We start from the raw sequence: 14,236 nt of genomic DNA on the forward strand, positions 1-14,236 counted from the left end.
TGTGTGTGTGTGTGTGTGTGTGTGTGTGTGTATATATATATATATATATTTTTTTTAACTAAAATTAAAATAAAACTGAAAATATAAAAGAAATGAAATGAAAAGACTGATGAACTGCACGTAATTCCTCTTCCTCTACTGGATCCTTCACAGAAACGTGTGATCTGAAACAACTTTTATAACCTTTTGTCCTTGAAGCCCCCTAGATCTATTACATACAACTCACAGATGTAATTAAACTTTAATCAAAGTTTTTCTCAATTATTATTTTTTCAATGTCATGTTATTGTTTTACTTAATTTCTAATAAATTAATTTCTAATATCTAGGCTAAATATTTTACATTGAACTATTTTATTCATATTAAAATACATTATAGGATATTGGTGATAATGATAACCGGCTGGGTGTCCATGTTGAACAAGCTTCTTGTGTGTAAAGCCTGATGTGTGCCGGTAACCCTACATGATATAAGGCTATTTTCTATGTATCAAAACATCAATATGGTTGTCAAGAAAGCTTCATTCATAATGCTTCCCTCATTTCAAACCTGCCATGTGCATTCTCTAAACTGTCCTGGTGCTGCACTGCTATCGCAGCTGACTGCTGCCTTCTGTTTACGATTCATACGTGAAAAAAAAATTCTAACATTAGTTAACATGAACTAACAATAAAAAATACTTCATTCTAAAGCATTTATTAATCTCAGTTAATATTAATTTCAACCTTTACAAACGCATTATTAAAACCCAAAGTTATATCGGTTTATATTAATTATATCATATTAATTAATGTTCATAAACTAACAATGAACAGTTGTAAATCAGGGCCCGTATTCACAAAACATCTTAAGGCTAAAAGTAGCTCATAACTCGCCGATTTAGGAGAAAACCTTAAAAATAATGGGCGTGTCAATCCTAAATTTTTGCTCTAAGAGTATTTCACAAAGCGATTTAGCACTAAAACTAGCTCCTAAATCTGTGAAAGGTTAGGCGTAATGAAGAGGACTCCTAAGTCACTAAGATCAAACCACAAACTATCCTAAAATGGCTGTTGCCGGCAATCTGCCTCTGAATGTAAACATTTTAGAAAATTTTTTAGGTATCGCCTATCGTTTTGGAGGTTATCCCAACTCCAAATTGTCCTTTGATTATATCCTTGTTTTCATTAACCAGTTGGGCAAGAAGTAACAGCTGTTCTTGCGTCCGTTTTTTTTTTGTTTTTACGTTTGCATGTATTACTATTAGCCATGATTATTCTACTCTGTTAATTAAAAGGCTGTTTATATGCATATTCACTAATTGTTTACGAAACATACATGTAAGAGGCTGACAATTAGCTGAACATATACTTGTTTAATTAGTGACACTTATCCTGCATTTTAAAATCTTTATTTGAATGTGGCAAAATTTGTATTTTTATACCTTTATATATGGCAACATCGTGCTCTACAATATTTCTATGAATAAATCTCTGACAGAGACTATCAGCCAATCACTGTGAGCATAGTTAGTAATCATGCTGACATCATCGATAGCAACGAGGTCAACCCCGCCCCTTTACTCTTAGCTAAAGGGTAGGGATGGGTGATACCTCTTATTTTATTTTTGATCCAATACCGATATTTTCAAGCCCAGTATTGTCGATATCGATACTGATACCTATAAACTAAACTGATCTTTTCAATTATTAAAAGAATATAATCAGTAATTATACTCATTTAATATTAGATTTTAAAGCCAATTTAACATTCCATAGGCCTTTTTTGTTTACACTGTCAGAAATAAAATATACTATAATTGTATTTTAGCCCTTTACTGGGGCAGTAACCTCAAAGGTGCAACTATATCCCTAAAAGGGAGCATATTAGTGCCATACAAGTACGCATGCTTTAAGGGTAGATAAGTTACAAAGATGCACCTTTGATGATACCTCATGAGAAATAAACATGGTGTTACATAAGTACTAAAATGTATTATTATTACCATTGTAAATTTGTGGTTACTGCAGTTTTAGTACAAATACTATGGTAAACTGTGGTTACTGTAATAGAGCCATGGTTAATTTTTGTAAAAGGCTGCCAGGCTGTTGTACCCCTAAAGGTGAAACTTTAGCATATTTTTTTCTGACAGATTTATTAACAGCAATTACAAAACATAACACAATCCATTTGAACTTTTAACAACAAGTTTAAATAAATGTACTTGCACAAACTAGCCAATTTAAAATAAATGTTACATGTACACAAAAGTTTGGGGTCAGCAAGATTTCGTAATATTTTTTAAGTCTCATGCTCACCAAGGCTGCACTTATTTGAAGAAAAAAACACAAAAAAAAACAAAAGCAGCAATATTGTGAAATCTAACCATTAAAAAGATTTTTTTTTCTATTTTAATATATTTTAAAATGTAATTTAAAATGCATCTGTGATCAAAGCTGAATTTTCCTTCAGTGTCACATGATCCTTCAGAAATTATTCTAATATCATTTGCTGCTCAAGAAATATTTATTATTGCTGCTTCATATTTGTGTGGAAACCGTGATGAATTTTTCAGAATTAATTTTATATATAGTAACAATGTTATGTAGGCTAATGTAATAATGTGGCAATGGTTTCTTAAGATCTACTTATGTTTGTGATGCTTTTGGGAAATGCAGCCCTATTTGAACAAGCACTGTGAGCCATGCGTCAGCAGCGAATGCTGTCTGTGATTGATTGGTTCTATCTTTCAGCATTTGCGTGTATTCCGATGAGCAGGAGAAATGGTTCTATCCAACACAATTATTAATAATATTTCCACTTAGAAGCTTATTTTATGCACCAAATTTCTTGATAAATACAATTAATGGTTACAAAATGCACTTTAGAATCGATATTTTTATGTGATGATCGAAAGTATCGATACTTACAGATCAATCCGCCCATCCCTACTAAACATCTCTCTATTCCTTAGTAAAAGTTTGTCTCAGCAGCTTTGTGAATAGGTTTTAAGTAGGGATGCACCGATACCGATACTGGTATCGGTCCCGATACTGAACTCCTGTACTCGTACTCGTTAAAATGCCCCGATACCAAGCGCCGATACCACACAGCATGTGATAAGTGCCATAGACAATGAAACACCGAAAACAGAACAACAGACAGCAGAATGGAGTTTTTAGAGATTAAGGATGTCTACGAAGTATATGTCTGCAATGAATATAATGTTAAACAATTCAGTATCAACGCCTGTATAGCTGATGTGCGCGAGTTGATAAGCAAAGCGCGCTGAGTGGATTGAGCGCACGGCGGCGCAGATGCGTGAGCTTGTCGAGTGAATATACCTTTCTCACAGACATCACTGGAAAATTCGTAGTTCGGTCGGATACGTCAAAAACAAGTAAAACAATGCACAAGTTACTTAACGGTAGGGAGAGAGAGAGAGAGAGAGAGAGAGCGTACTAACTTCTGTTGTGTGATCTTTGATGTTCACTCACTTAGCACACGCATCATTTGGATAAAAACTAAATCGTTTAAATAAGACCATTTATAGTGGCATTCACTATAAATATCATTTATTTTTAACCTTAGGCATACACGACTTTCTGGCGAAAGTGAATCTAGCAGCTTGTGTCAAATGCGCTAGGCTGTACTATTCTGCACCAGTACAAATACGTGCACGCGTTGCGCGTTTTGCTTGCTTGAGTGTTTTTGCATTATATGAGTGGCTTTGGAATATAAATCGCAGCATGTTTCGACTTCTATTTCTGAAAATATCACAGTTAGGAGATGTATAACTGCATTATTACAGCAAAGCGCGTGATTACAGTACTAAGCCGCTGCAATGGAGCAGCTCTAATGCTATAAAATTAAAGATGATGTACCATAGAGCAAAAAATTAACAGTGAAAGTAACAAAAACTTCTAAAATACATTTTAATGGGCATAATTAAGTGTGAAAATAACAGAAGGATATACAGTGAAACCAAAAATTATTCAGAGACCAGATATAATTTTTTATATTTTTTACTAGTGGGTACATGACACTATAGTTCATTTATGTAAGTGAGGATAGCAAAATAAAGTAAACCGTGACAAATCATACCGACAAATTTCTTCATACAGTGGACTACCAGTAAAACTGATACAAATTTGGGACCAAAAATTGAAGGTCAAGTTTGCATGAAGCTGGATGACAGCATGCCCAGGAGACTACAGGCTGTCATTAAGGCTAATGGCTGCCCGACTAAGTATTGATAGTTGTGTAAATACTGTCATACTAACAGCTGTCTGATTTTTGGTTGATTGTAATCCATTAGGCTACAATACCTTTCTATCAAAGTTATCTAACATTATCAAGCTGAATTTGTTCTGACTCCGTTTCGAGTTCTTGTTATAATTTATTACCATTTTCTAAACTATAGCGAATAAACTGTGATAATGTGAGAAATGTTGAAGGTGTCTGAATAAATTTTGGTTTGACTGTGTCTATTTGATAAATAAAAGTTAACCAACTAACATTATACATACTCTTTTGGTTTCTGTACCCAATATTTAAAAAATTTACAAATGCAATAAAAATATTGGTATCGGTACTCGGTATCGGCAAGTACCAAAAAAAAAAAGTATCGGTATCGGTCGAGTACTGGAAAAAGTGGAATCGGAGCATCCCTAGTTTTAAGAGAAAACTCTTAGCTAAAAACTTTTACTGCTATTTAGGAGAACTCTTAGTGGTGAGATAAAATGTTTTGTGAATACAGGCCCTGAACTACACTTTTAAAATCTGATCTACACTTTTAACAATTTTAATGACTTAGCCCAGTTAATTAAAGGCTTTTTATTTTTACTATACGTAAAATTAATACCTTGGCATATTTAATTTTTTCAATGAACAGTTGTAGTTTTATTAATTAACGTTAACAAAGATGAATAAATACTGTAAGGATTAGCTAATGCCATCTCAGAGATGTTGCCCCAGTTCTTTTATGGATTTAAGCTCAATTGCTTCTGTCTGTTCACGTTACCCAAAACTGACTCGGTGATGGTAAACTCAGATCTGTGTGGGCCACACCATCTGCTATAGAACTCCTTGTTCATACAAAAATCTCACTGAACTATTTGCAAAAAGAATGTCTGTAAATCTAAGACTGCTATTTCTTACTGGCACACTTAGCCAACTGAAACCACACAATAAATCAACTTAAAATTATAGACACACAAAAAAAATTTAGATTGACTGGTCAAGAATGATATTGCTTTTTTGCAATTATTAAAATATTAATGCTAATATTAATCTCAAAGCAACCATGAAATCATCCATCTGTGAAATGTATTAGCTTTTTTCACACATTAAACCCAATAAATTAGTGTAAAATTCCCAGATTGACTTTTCTGGTTAATACACCATATATGCTGTTAACACAAGCAACAGCGTTGCGTCTTTTTACCAGTTCCAGACCATTATATATCAGCATCAAAACACCAGTAAACTCTGTGATGTTAATCATCGCAAATTACCTTTAAATGCTGCACCATTTTCTTTATTGCCCTGGATGACAAGTGCTTTACTTTTATCTACTGCCCAATTTGACAACATTTTTGACATTCAAGTCACAGCCGTAAATGTTTTTGCTCTTAAAAGCACGAGACATGGTACAATGCCTTGTTCAAACATAGCAACAATGTTAATTTATTGGTAACAACTTCTCATAACTGAAATTTGTCAAAACTGATTACCGGTACTTTTGAAAAAGCCCTGTTTATAATCTCTTAACGGTAATTTATGTGTGAAAGGGGATACTGATACCACATACTAGGTTAATTTCAACATATTGATTTTCAAGCTCTACAAAATCCAGTAAGGTTAATAATAAACAGTAGTGTTCAAAATAAATCGTTGACCTATCACCTTTGATCCAGAAGTGATGTCAATTGCATCTGCTATGTCATCTTGAGAGATTGTGTTTGTGTCTTCATCCTCATCTCCTTCCAGGAAGCTGATGACAGACAGACAGTTATGAACTCTGTGTGCACAAAGTTTTTTTGTGCATATTTGCTAATTGAGATGAATAAAGAATAGTTCAACACACAAGCAGTAGTTTAACAAAATGTCCAAGCTGGCCTTTTTTATGCAATACATGAATGTGCAAGGCTTCTGGGGAGAGAGTCCAGAAAGCAGGGTTAACTTTACGTCACATAAACCCCAAACTGTTGGTTGATTAACAAACTTTTTATCAGCGGATATAGAGATGTTTGATGCTAAACATATACATTAAAAAAATAAAAATTAACTGCAATATAAAAAGTCTGTCCTTAAGAAGATAATATGGCTGTAGTTAATTTTTTTTGTTTAGCCATTTTGCTTCCACATTTGTTGTAAGGAGACTGCAAATAATAATAATAATAATAATTATAAATACATAATCAAAAATAAATCACTAAAATTACAATGTACAATTCCAAAATTAACATTGCTTTGTTATAATAGTGCTTGATAATAAATAAACCGAGGTATCCCCTTTGTTGAAATCATGGTCCTTGGACAGCGGTATTTCACATGGGCTCCCCTTCTGGTCTAGTGCCCTGGGCACGTGCCCGGTAGGCCCATGCGTGTATCAGTCACTTAAAAATAAATTAAATATTTTTTTATATTTTAAATATAAAATAGTGCAAAATCTGTCATGCCCACTGGAACCTCATCAACAGGGAATGCATGCGCTGAATACTTCTGAAGTAAACTAACCCTGGGACATAATGTTAGACAATAAGTTGCTACGACTACTTACTAGAGGTGTAACTACACGTATTTGCCACAAAAACTTTGGTTTGGTATGCGTGTGTACCAAGCTAAAGCAGCATTGTTTTAACCACTACATCTGCAGAACTTCTTTGTGTGTGGAACACATTTAAAAACACTGTTTGTAAGTTATTTAGATACATATTCAAACAAGATAAAGAAGATATATTGGCTGATATTTTTGTTTGGCCAATATGTTGAGGGAAGCAGGAATTTTACATTGACGGTGGCAAGAACGCCAGCACCTGAGTGCACGAAGCTCCCATTCTCTAGTTTACCGTCTCTGTTACACAGTTCTGACTAATAAATTATTATGCAGAACTTTTAGCGGGCATTTGTAGACTGCGTAAAAATTAGTGCATGTGCATGACCGTTCCTCTGTTTGAATTGATCACTAACCCTGAGCTTAAATATCTAAATGGAACTTTTCACAAATATTTATAAATGTGTTTTTACTATCTTTATATTAAATAGTGTGACCCTGCTGTTTAAGATATCAGCAGTCAAAAAATCTATATTGTTCGACCACTACTTGCAATATAGCACCAAAGTCACATGGACTACTTTTGTTGTGCTACTTTTAACAGTCACAATCCACATTTACTTTTATTGTATAGAAATAGAGCAGCTTGGACAATCACATTCTCCTTTCTCATTTTGTGTTACACATAAGAAAATCATATTTAAAATTATAAGAAGGTGATGTAATAATTTACATTTTTGTTACTTTTAATACTTCTGAGGGTTTATAGTCAATGTGGCAGATGAAAAAAAGAATGACAATGTGTGAACTGCATTTCACATTCTCCTTTCTCATTTTGTGTTACACATAAGAAAATCATATTTAAAATTATAAGAAGGTGATGTAATAATTTACATTTTTGTTGAACTCTTCTTTTAATACTTCTGAGGGTTTATAGTCAATGTGGCAGATGAAAAAAAGAATGACAATGTGTGAACTGCATTACCCAGCATCCTCTGGAAGTAAAAGATCATATCTCGCAGCCTGTTTCTGAGCAAGTTCAGACATGGCCTCAGAGGATATAATGGCTTCTTTCAGCCTTCGACGGGCTCCTGCAGGCTGACACATAAAAGCAGAGTGAAATAATTTGAAAACATGAAAAGTAGTCCTTGTACAGATTCAGATGATGTTTCTAAGTTATTTGGGTGAATCTCACAAATTCTACTAAAATCGTGTCCAGGTCAGGTTTCACCCCCACCATATCGCAACAAGGGAAAAAAACGTGTTCGCATTTTTATAATGTAGTTGTGTGCTCACATCCAAGATGCAATCAATAGCATCAAGGGGTTTGAAGTTTGGTGTATGAAAAAAAATGTGACCAAACAAACTGAAGATTAAAAAAGTTGATATGTTATGCCATTTCCATTTATGTAGCATAGATTTTAAGCTGTCAAACCACAAAAAGACACACTTAGTACTGAAAAAAATTCTATTCACTATGTGTCTTACAGACTAGACTGTGAATTTATTTCAAAATTGTAACATAAAATTACCGTAAAGTGGTTGTTAATTGGTTAACTATGTTACCTTGCCATATTTAGTGAAAAAATTTAAATGGTTGTTTAATTTAATGTTGGTCCATCATTTTCGAAGAGGACCTAGACATCTAACGGGTTGTGGGCTGTCCACGGTGTGTCTGCAGGTGGCTGGTAAGGCCGATAGGGGCACGGAATGATCTGCCGCATGTCGGGCAGACATGTGTAGGCACCACTGTTGCAGCATTTGCAGCTCTGGCTTTACGGAGTGCTCGCTTCTCTTGTGCTATAGTTGTTCTTCTAGCTTCAGATGTCTGGCAGCCTTGGTGGATCAGCGTGCGCCATGTCGATCGATCTTGTGCCAGGGTTTCCCAGGAGGTGGTGTCAATATCCAGGGACTTGAGAGAGGCTTTCAGCGTATTTTTGTATCGCTTCTTTTGTCCACCGTGCAATCGCTTTCCTTGCCCAGCGTGTCTGGGCTTTCATCAGCAGGGTGTGAACTGCTCTGGAGAGGACTTCTGTGTCTGGCACCTTGTCCTGCCACCTGATCCTCAGAAGTCTGCAGGGGCAAGTCGTGTGGAAGTGGTTCAATTGCCTAGCGTGCCTCCTGTATACAGTCCAAGTCTCACTGGCATACATCAGGGTAGTCAGCACTACTGCCCGGTAGACTTTAAGCTTTGTAGCAAGGCTTATTCCATGGCGGTCCCACATGTTGGTCCGCCGAATGCAGAGCTTGCCTTGGCAATTCTGCAGTTGACTTCGATGTCAATTGTCACTGCGCGGGAGAGGGTGCTGCCAAGGTATGTAAATTGGTCCCCTGCTTGCAGCTTTTGTCCATTCACTGTGATGGTGGGCTTTCGGAGCTGGCGCATCACTTCGGTTTTCTTTGTGTTAATAAGGAGGCCAAAGTTGTCGCATGCTGCTGTGAATTTGTCCATGCTGGCTTGCATTTCCTGCTCTGATCCAGCAGTCAGGGCACAGTCGTCAGCAAAAAGGAGGTCTCGTAGCATAGTCTCCTTTATCTCGGTGACAGCCTGGAGTCTTCGCAGGTTGAACATTTTCCCATCTGTCCTATATCTCAGGCTGACTCCCAAGGAACTGTTCTGAAAGGCGTCTTGACAGCATGGCTGAAAACATCATGCTGAACAGGGTCGGTGCCAACACGCACCCTTGCTTGACGCCGTTTGTGAAGGGAAAGGCCTCTGAAGCTTTTCCGTCATCCAGAACACGAGCCATCATGCCGTCGTGGAACTGACGTACCATCAGAATGAATCTATCAGGGCACCCAAACTTCGACATAATGCGCCACAGACCTTCGCGACTGACATTGTCAAAAGCCTTGGTGAGATCCACGAAGATGGTGCACAGTTCACGATTCTGCTCTTGACACTTCTCCTGGAGCTGTCGGGCTGCAAAGATCATGTCCACCATGCCACGCTCTTTACGGAAACCGCACTGTGTCTCGGGTAGAAGCCGATATATAGCGAAAAAATTTAAATGGTTGTAACATCACATTATATGTAATTTTACTCTAAAATAATGGTCAAATGTATGGTTTATGTTAAAAAACTATGAACTACCATATAATTTACTGTGGAAAACAGTAAAATGGCATTCCTAGACATTTGTGTGCAATTTTACATATAATTATATTATATTTAAAGTTTTGTTTCTTTCATGTTTTCATCATCAGTACTGGATTATCAACATATTAAGGTAAAAATATTTTTTTCTGTGGTATCGAAATTGGTATTGAGATATACCACTGGTTATACAGTAGATACCATTTCAATGGTATCTTATTTCCAGCAATAGAAAAGCACTGGTTTGTGTTTTAATACCATTCCTATGTAAGTTTTTTAATGTTTGCTTTAATAAAAACTAAAAAATTCAGGGCTGACTGTTAAAAATTACTTCAAAAGTGTTTGCAGAAAAATATAGAGATGTAAAAATTGTTCACATTGTCCACCCCTAACAGTGACTTGCATCCATTTTTACATGCCAAATAAACTCAAAACAGAAACATTAAAATAATATAGGAAAACATTTTGACGATGTTGTAAGTATAACACTTTTTTTTTATGAAGAATTTAGACTTACCACTTTGTATTTCTCTCCTCTCTGAAACTTCTGGAGTTGCTTATGTGGTATAGGAGCCTCACCAGGAAAAGGGTCCTTTTTCTAAATTTACAACATAAGCCAACAGAAAGTTGAAATACTGACTTTTTGACTATGGTCAAATTTTGTCAAATCAGGCCAGACAGTTGAAGCAGAAGCATTTAAATGACATGTGAAACTAAAAAGAGCAATTAAAACAATTAATTAATACAACTGCTTAAGTTAGGATGTTGGTGACTGTTAAATTGATCGATTGCAATTATTTGAGATAACCACAATAAAGGTCCATTTTAAATTTAATTATTTTGCCATCCAAATATGAGAAATTTCATTTTTAAAGCAGTGGTTCCTAAATAATTTGTAATCAAGGTACCCCTTTATAGTGATTTTTTTCCTCAGATAAGCAGAATTATACATTTCTATTCTGTTGAGCGCTACAGGGATAGCGTATTTTTGTAGTCCAAAACCCAGAAACAAGCATTTTAGCATTTCCTGTTCCATCTTCCTGAAGTCTATAGTTTTTTGGAATGGGTTTTTGGTTAAATGCCTAAAATAAAGTCTGTGGTTAATGCAAGCTCAATGTATTTTCATGTTTTATTCTACAACATAAAATACATCAGTAATACTCCTTGTGTGTTTTTTAAAGTTCCTACTTGCTAGCAACTGCTTTTTTAAAATACATGTGTCTAAATGGGACTACAGAGGTTGTCGGGGATATAAAACATCATGCCGAACAGCGCTGGGGCACCAGGACCAAGTCCAACCCTATTCAAGTCCACCAATGAGGTAATACTAAATTTATAATTGTTATGAACAGTAAGTTTTGTTTATCATGTCTCTAAAACTATAAAGTAACCGTTTAAAAAAATCCCCATTTTAACTCATATTTTGGCTTAATAGCAAAAGTCCAGCATATGCAGAACAGAACACTTCTGTTCTAGAAAATCTATTAGGCCTATTTTATTATATAATTTAATGACTTCTTGTGTATGAACAGAGCTCAACAACAAGAACTGTCTTTTTAGGTCTTGCCAATTTAAACATTCAAGTGATTTCAAACCATTTAAGTACAAGACGATGTGAAAGCACTCAATTTGGCACTTGACCACGGTTTTCTGTGCACTCAAAGTAGCCTCTCAGACTGTGTGCGAAAACCAATCTGAGTTCTCTCATTCACATCTTATTGCACTTGAACAGACAAATACATTTTAAAAAATGCCTGAATGCATGTCTTAGTGAGAATCCTTGTAAACACAGTCGGTTATATCTTAAGTGAACATAGAAAGTTTGGAGAAAATTGGATGCCTGTATAATAGATCCATACATAAAGGCAAAAAGTGTCAGCCTAATATACCCACAGGTCATTCAAGACATAGATGAGTTTGTTTGTTTTTATTAGTCACTGCAGAAAATTCACTGGTAAGCAAGTGATGTAATGCTAATTTTCTCCAAATCTGTTCTAATGAAGAAACAAACTCATCTTGGATGGCCTGAGGGTAAGTCAATTTTCAGCAAACTATTCCTTTAATCATTAGCAATTATTTGAATGACAATTAATTGTTAGCAAAAATTCTAACTCAAGTTGAAATTATTTTTTGAAAGAAATAACTGCAATAATATAATAATAAATATAAAATAATAAAATATAAATATTATTTTTATTTTTAAAGAAATAACTGCAAACGTATTTATCCAAAGTACCATTCATGTATTCAACACATCAATACTTCTATTTGTTTGATGCTCCATATGTGCTCATAGATATCAGTATACTACACAGTGAAACAAGGCACAACAAACAAAAACCACTTGATGCCCCTTTAAAACTCACAAAAAATGTTAACTATTAAAAGCACTCCGATTTCAAGCTTTTAACAGCATACTAGAGAACTACTGTTCAAATATTTCACTGAATGGAAAAATACTCTTACCTCCAAACTTTCACCATCCTTCCTTTTTAATGACCTTTCTTTTACTGTTGCTTTATTCTGGTTCTGAACAGCTGTACCTTGTTCTTCCTCTGGTCTCCTTTGGTCTGTTTCTTCCCAATATCGTTTTGGAGGCTGAGTGAGAAAAAGCCAATCAAATTCATAAATGTAACAAATAAATAACAAATAAGACTGTCACTAAGGAAAAATAAGGAAACATCTAGTTCTTAGAAATACAGAGTCATGAGTGTCTGCAACTGTCTATTTCATTCTATTCCTGTCTTCTTTGTTTTATTTTCATTGGTTACATACGCCTAACTTCGGCTCTGTTTCTACATTGAATTAAGATGCGTTTTCAGTAGTCATACTTTTTATTAAGAATTGTTTTTAAAGCATAATAATACAATATTATTTTAAACTTTTTAAAGTTCTTGTTTTAATATAATCAATAAGACCTTCATTACAATATTGTGACAAATGCATCAGCCTAAAATATAACAATGAATATTAATTAAAAGCATGCTCATTACAAAAGTGCATTCAAGTCATTGAAATCCATAGGAATATCATGTAACGTTAGACAGGAGAGTACCTATAGTTAATATGACATTTATTCAGTACTATGGTAAAACAAATTAGCATATTAGCTAACGATATATGATACCATCAGCTTCACAGTACATTTTGTAAGCGGTAGATTTACTCCATTCTATCAAAAAGATCACGAACAATTGTTGAGTATAATTTTTAATAAATAATAAAGTCGCTGAAATCAACAAGCAATGAGTTTTGTTTTTGACAAAATCTTTACTGTAAACATCCGACATCAACAAAGACATTTATACCGATATGTAAAAGCGGATAACATTGTAGCCAGAGCAATGAATGATCATATACACCTTTTTCTTGTTCATTTTCTCCACGTGTGTACTCGTCAACACCTCCGGCACGAGCGCTGCCATTTTTGTTTGAAAGGACTGACTGGTCGTCGTTGTCTTCTTCTAACGATTATTAGCAGTTGGCAAATCAGCTTAAAGATAAAACACCGCCACCTACTGAGCTGGAGTGTGGAGATGCTGCAATTTGTAGGGTTTACGTGTCCTGAGGCACTAGGACATTTTTGATTGGCTGATTTCACGCTTAGTTTTCTGTTTAGCACAAGCTCGTATCATCCTCTTTCATATATTACATTATTACATTATATATATATATATTACATTATAACAGTGCTTAACAGTCTTTCTTGACTATAGAATATAAAATATTTTCTCGAAGTCCCTGGTGATTTTTAATTAATATTTCAATCATTTAACAGCACATTCACATGTTCGTGGTTCTCTGATGTCGGTTAATGGTCATAGGACATGCAGGCAAACAGATAATTAAATATATAATTATAATCTTTGTGTGCCCCTTGTCAGAACTGGGCTTGGTAAAACCTTCAGATTGGAATCTCCTCCAAAAGGAGATGAAGTTACCAAACTTGGTGTCTTATAATTATTTTAAGTTTTTATTACGTAATCTATAGAGCAACTTAATGATGTGCAATTGTTTTTAAACGGTTATTTGTTTGTTTGTTGTAACTAAGTTGTTTATTTATATTTGCAAACTTGGCTGCCTATCTTGGCCAGAACACTCCTGGAAAAGAGATTTTAATCTCAGTGAGTCTTTTCCTGGTTAAATAAAGGTAATAATAATAATAATATGTTCTTTTTAGCATTTGTTTTTTAGTATAAGTGTTTTATTTTAATTGTGTTTATTTTTAAATTATAAATTTTTTATTCATTTATATTTTAGTATAGAGCTGAACAATTTGGTCAAAAATATATTGTGATTAATGTATCATATATATATATATATATATATATATATATATATATATATATATATATATATATATATAAGTGGACTTTAAAATA

General features: G+C 34.5%; 1 protein-coding gene across 1 annotated transcript in view; it reads right to left on the reverse strand.

Moving 5' to 3' along the window:
* The window catches only part of LOC107549559 (WD repeat-containing protein 46-like), a 51,858-nt gene extending 38,477 nt beyond the window's left edge, over positions 1–13,381 (reverse strand). The window contains exons 1-5 of the mRNA XM_016230688.1: positions 13,217–13,381; positions 12,321–12,452; positions 10,372–10,452; positions 7,743–7,855; positions 5,887–5,974 (exon numbers count right to left, since the gene is read on the reverse strand). Of these exons, the coding sequence (XP_016086174.1) occupies positions 5,887–5,974; positions 7,743–7,855; positions 10,372–10,452; positions 12,321–12,452; positions 13,217–13,279 (477 nt within the window). The 5' untranslated portion in view covers positions 13,280–13,381. The remainder of the gene's footprint in view (positions 1–5,886; positions 5,975–7,742; positions 7,856–10,371; positions 10,453–12,320; positions 12,453–13,216) is intronic.
* Positions 13,382–14,236: the final 855 nt, after the last annotated feature.

Source organism: Sinocyclocheilus grahami, unplaced genomic scaffold (assembly GCF_001515645.1).
Source record: "Sinocyclocheilus grahami isolate Dianchi unplaced genomic scaffold, SAMN03320097.WGS_v1.1 scaffold375.1, whole genome shotgun sequence".
Taxonomy (NCBI): domain Eukaryota; kingdom Metazoa; phylum Chordata; class Actinopteri; order Cypriniformes; family Cyprinidae; genus Sinocyclocheilus; species Sinocyclocheilus grahami.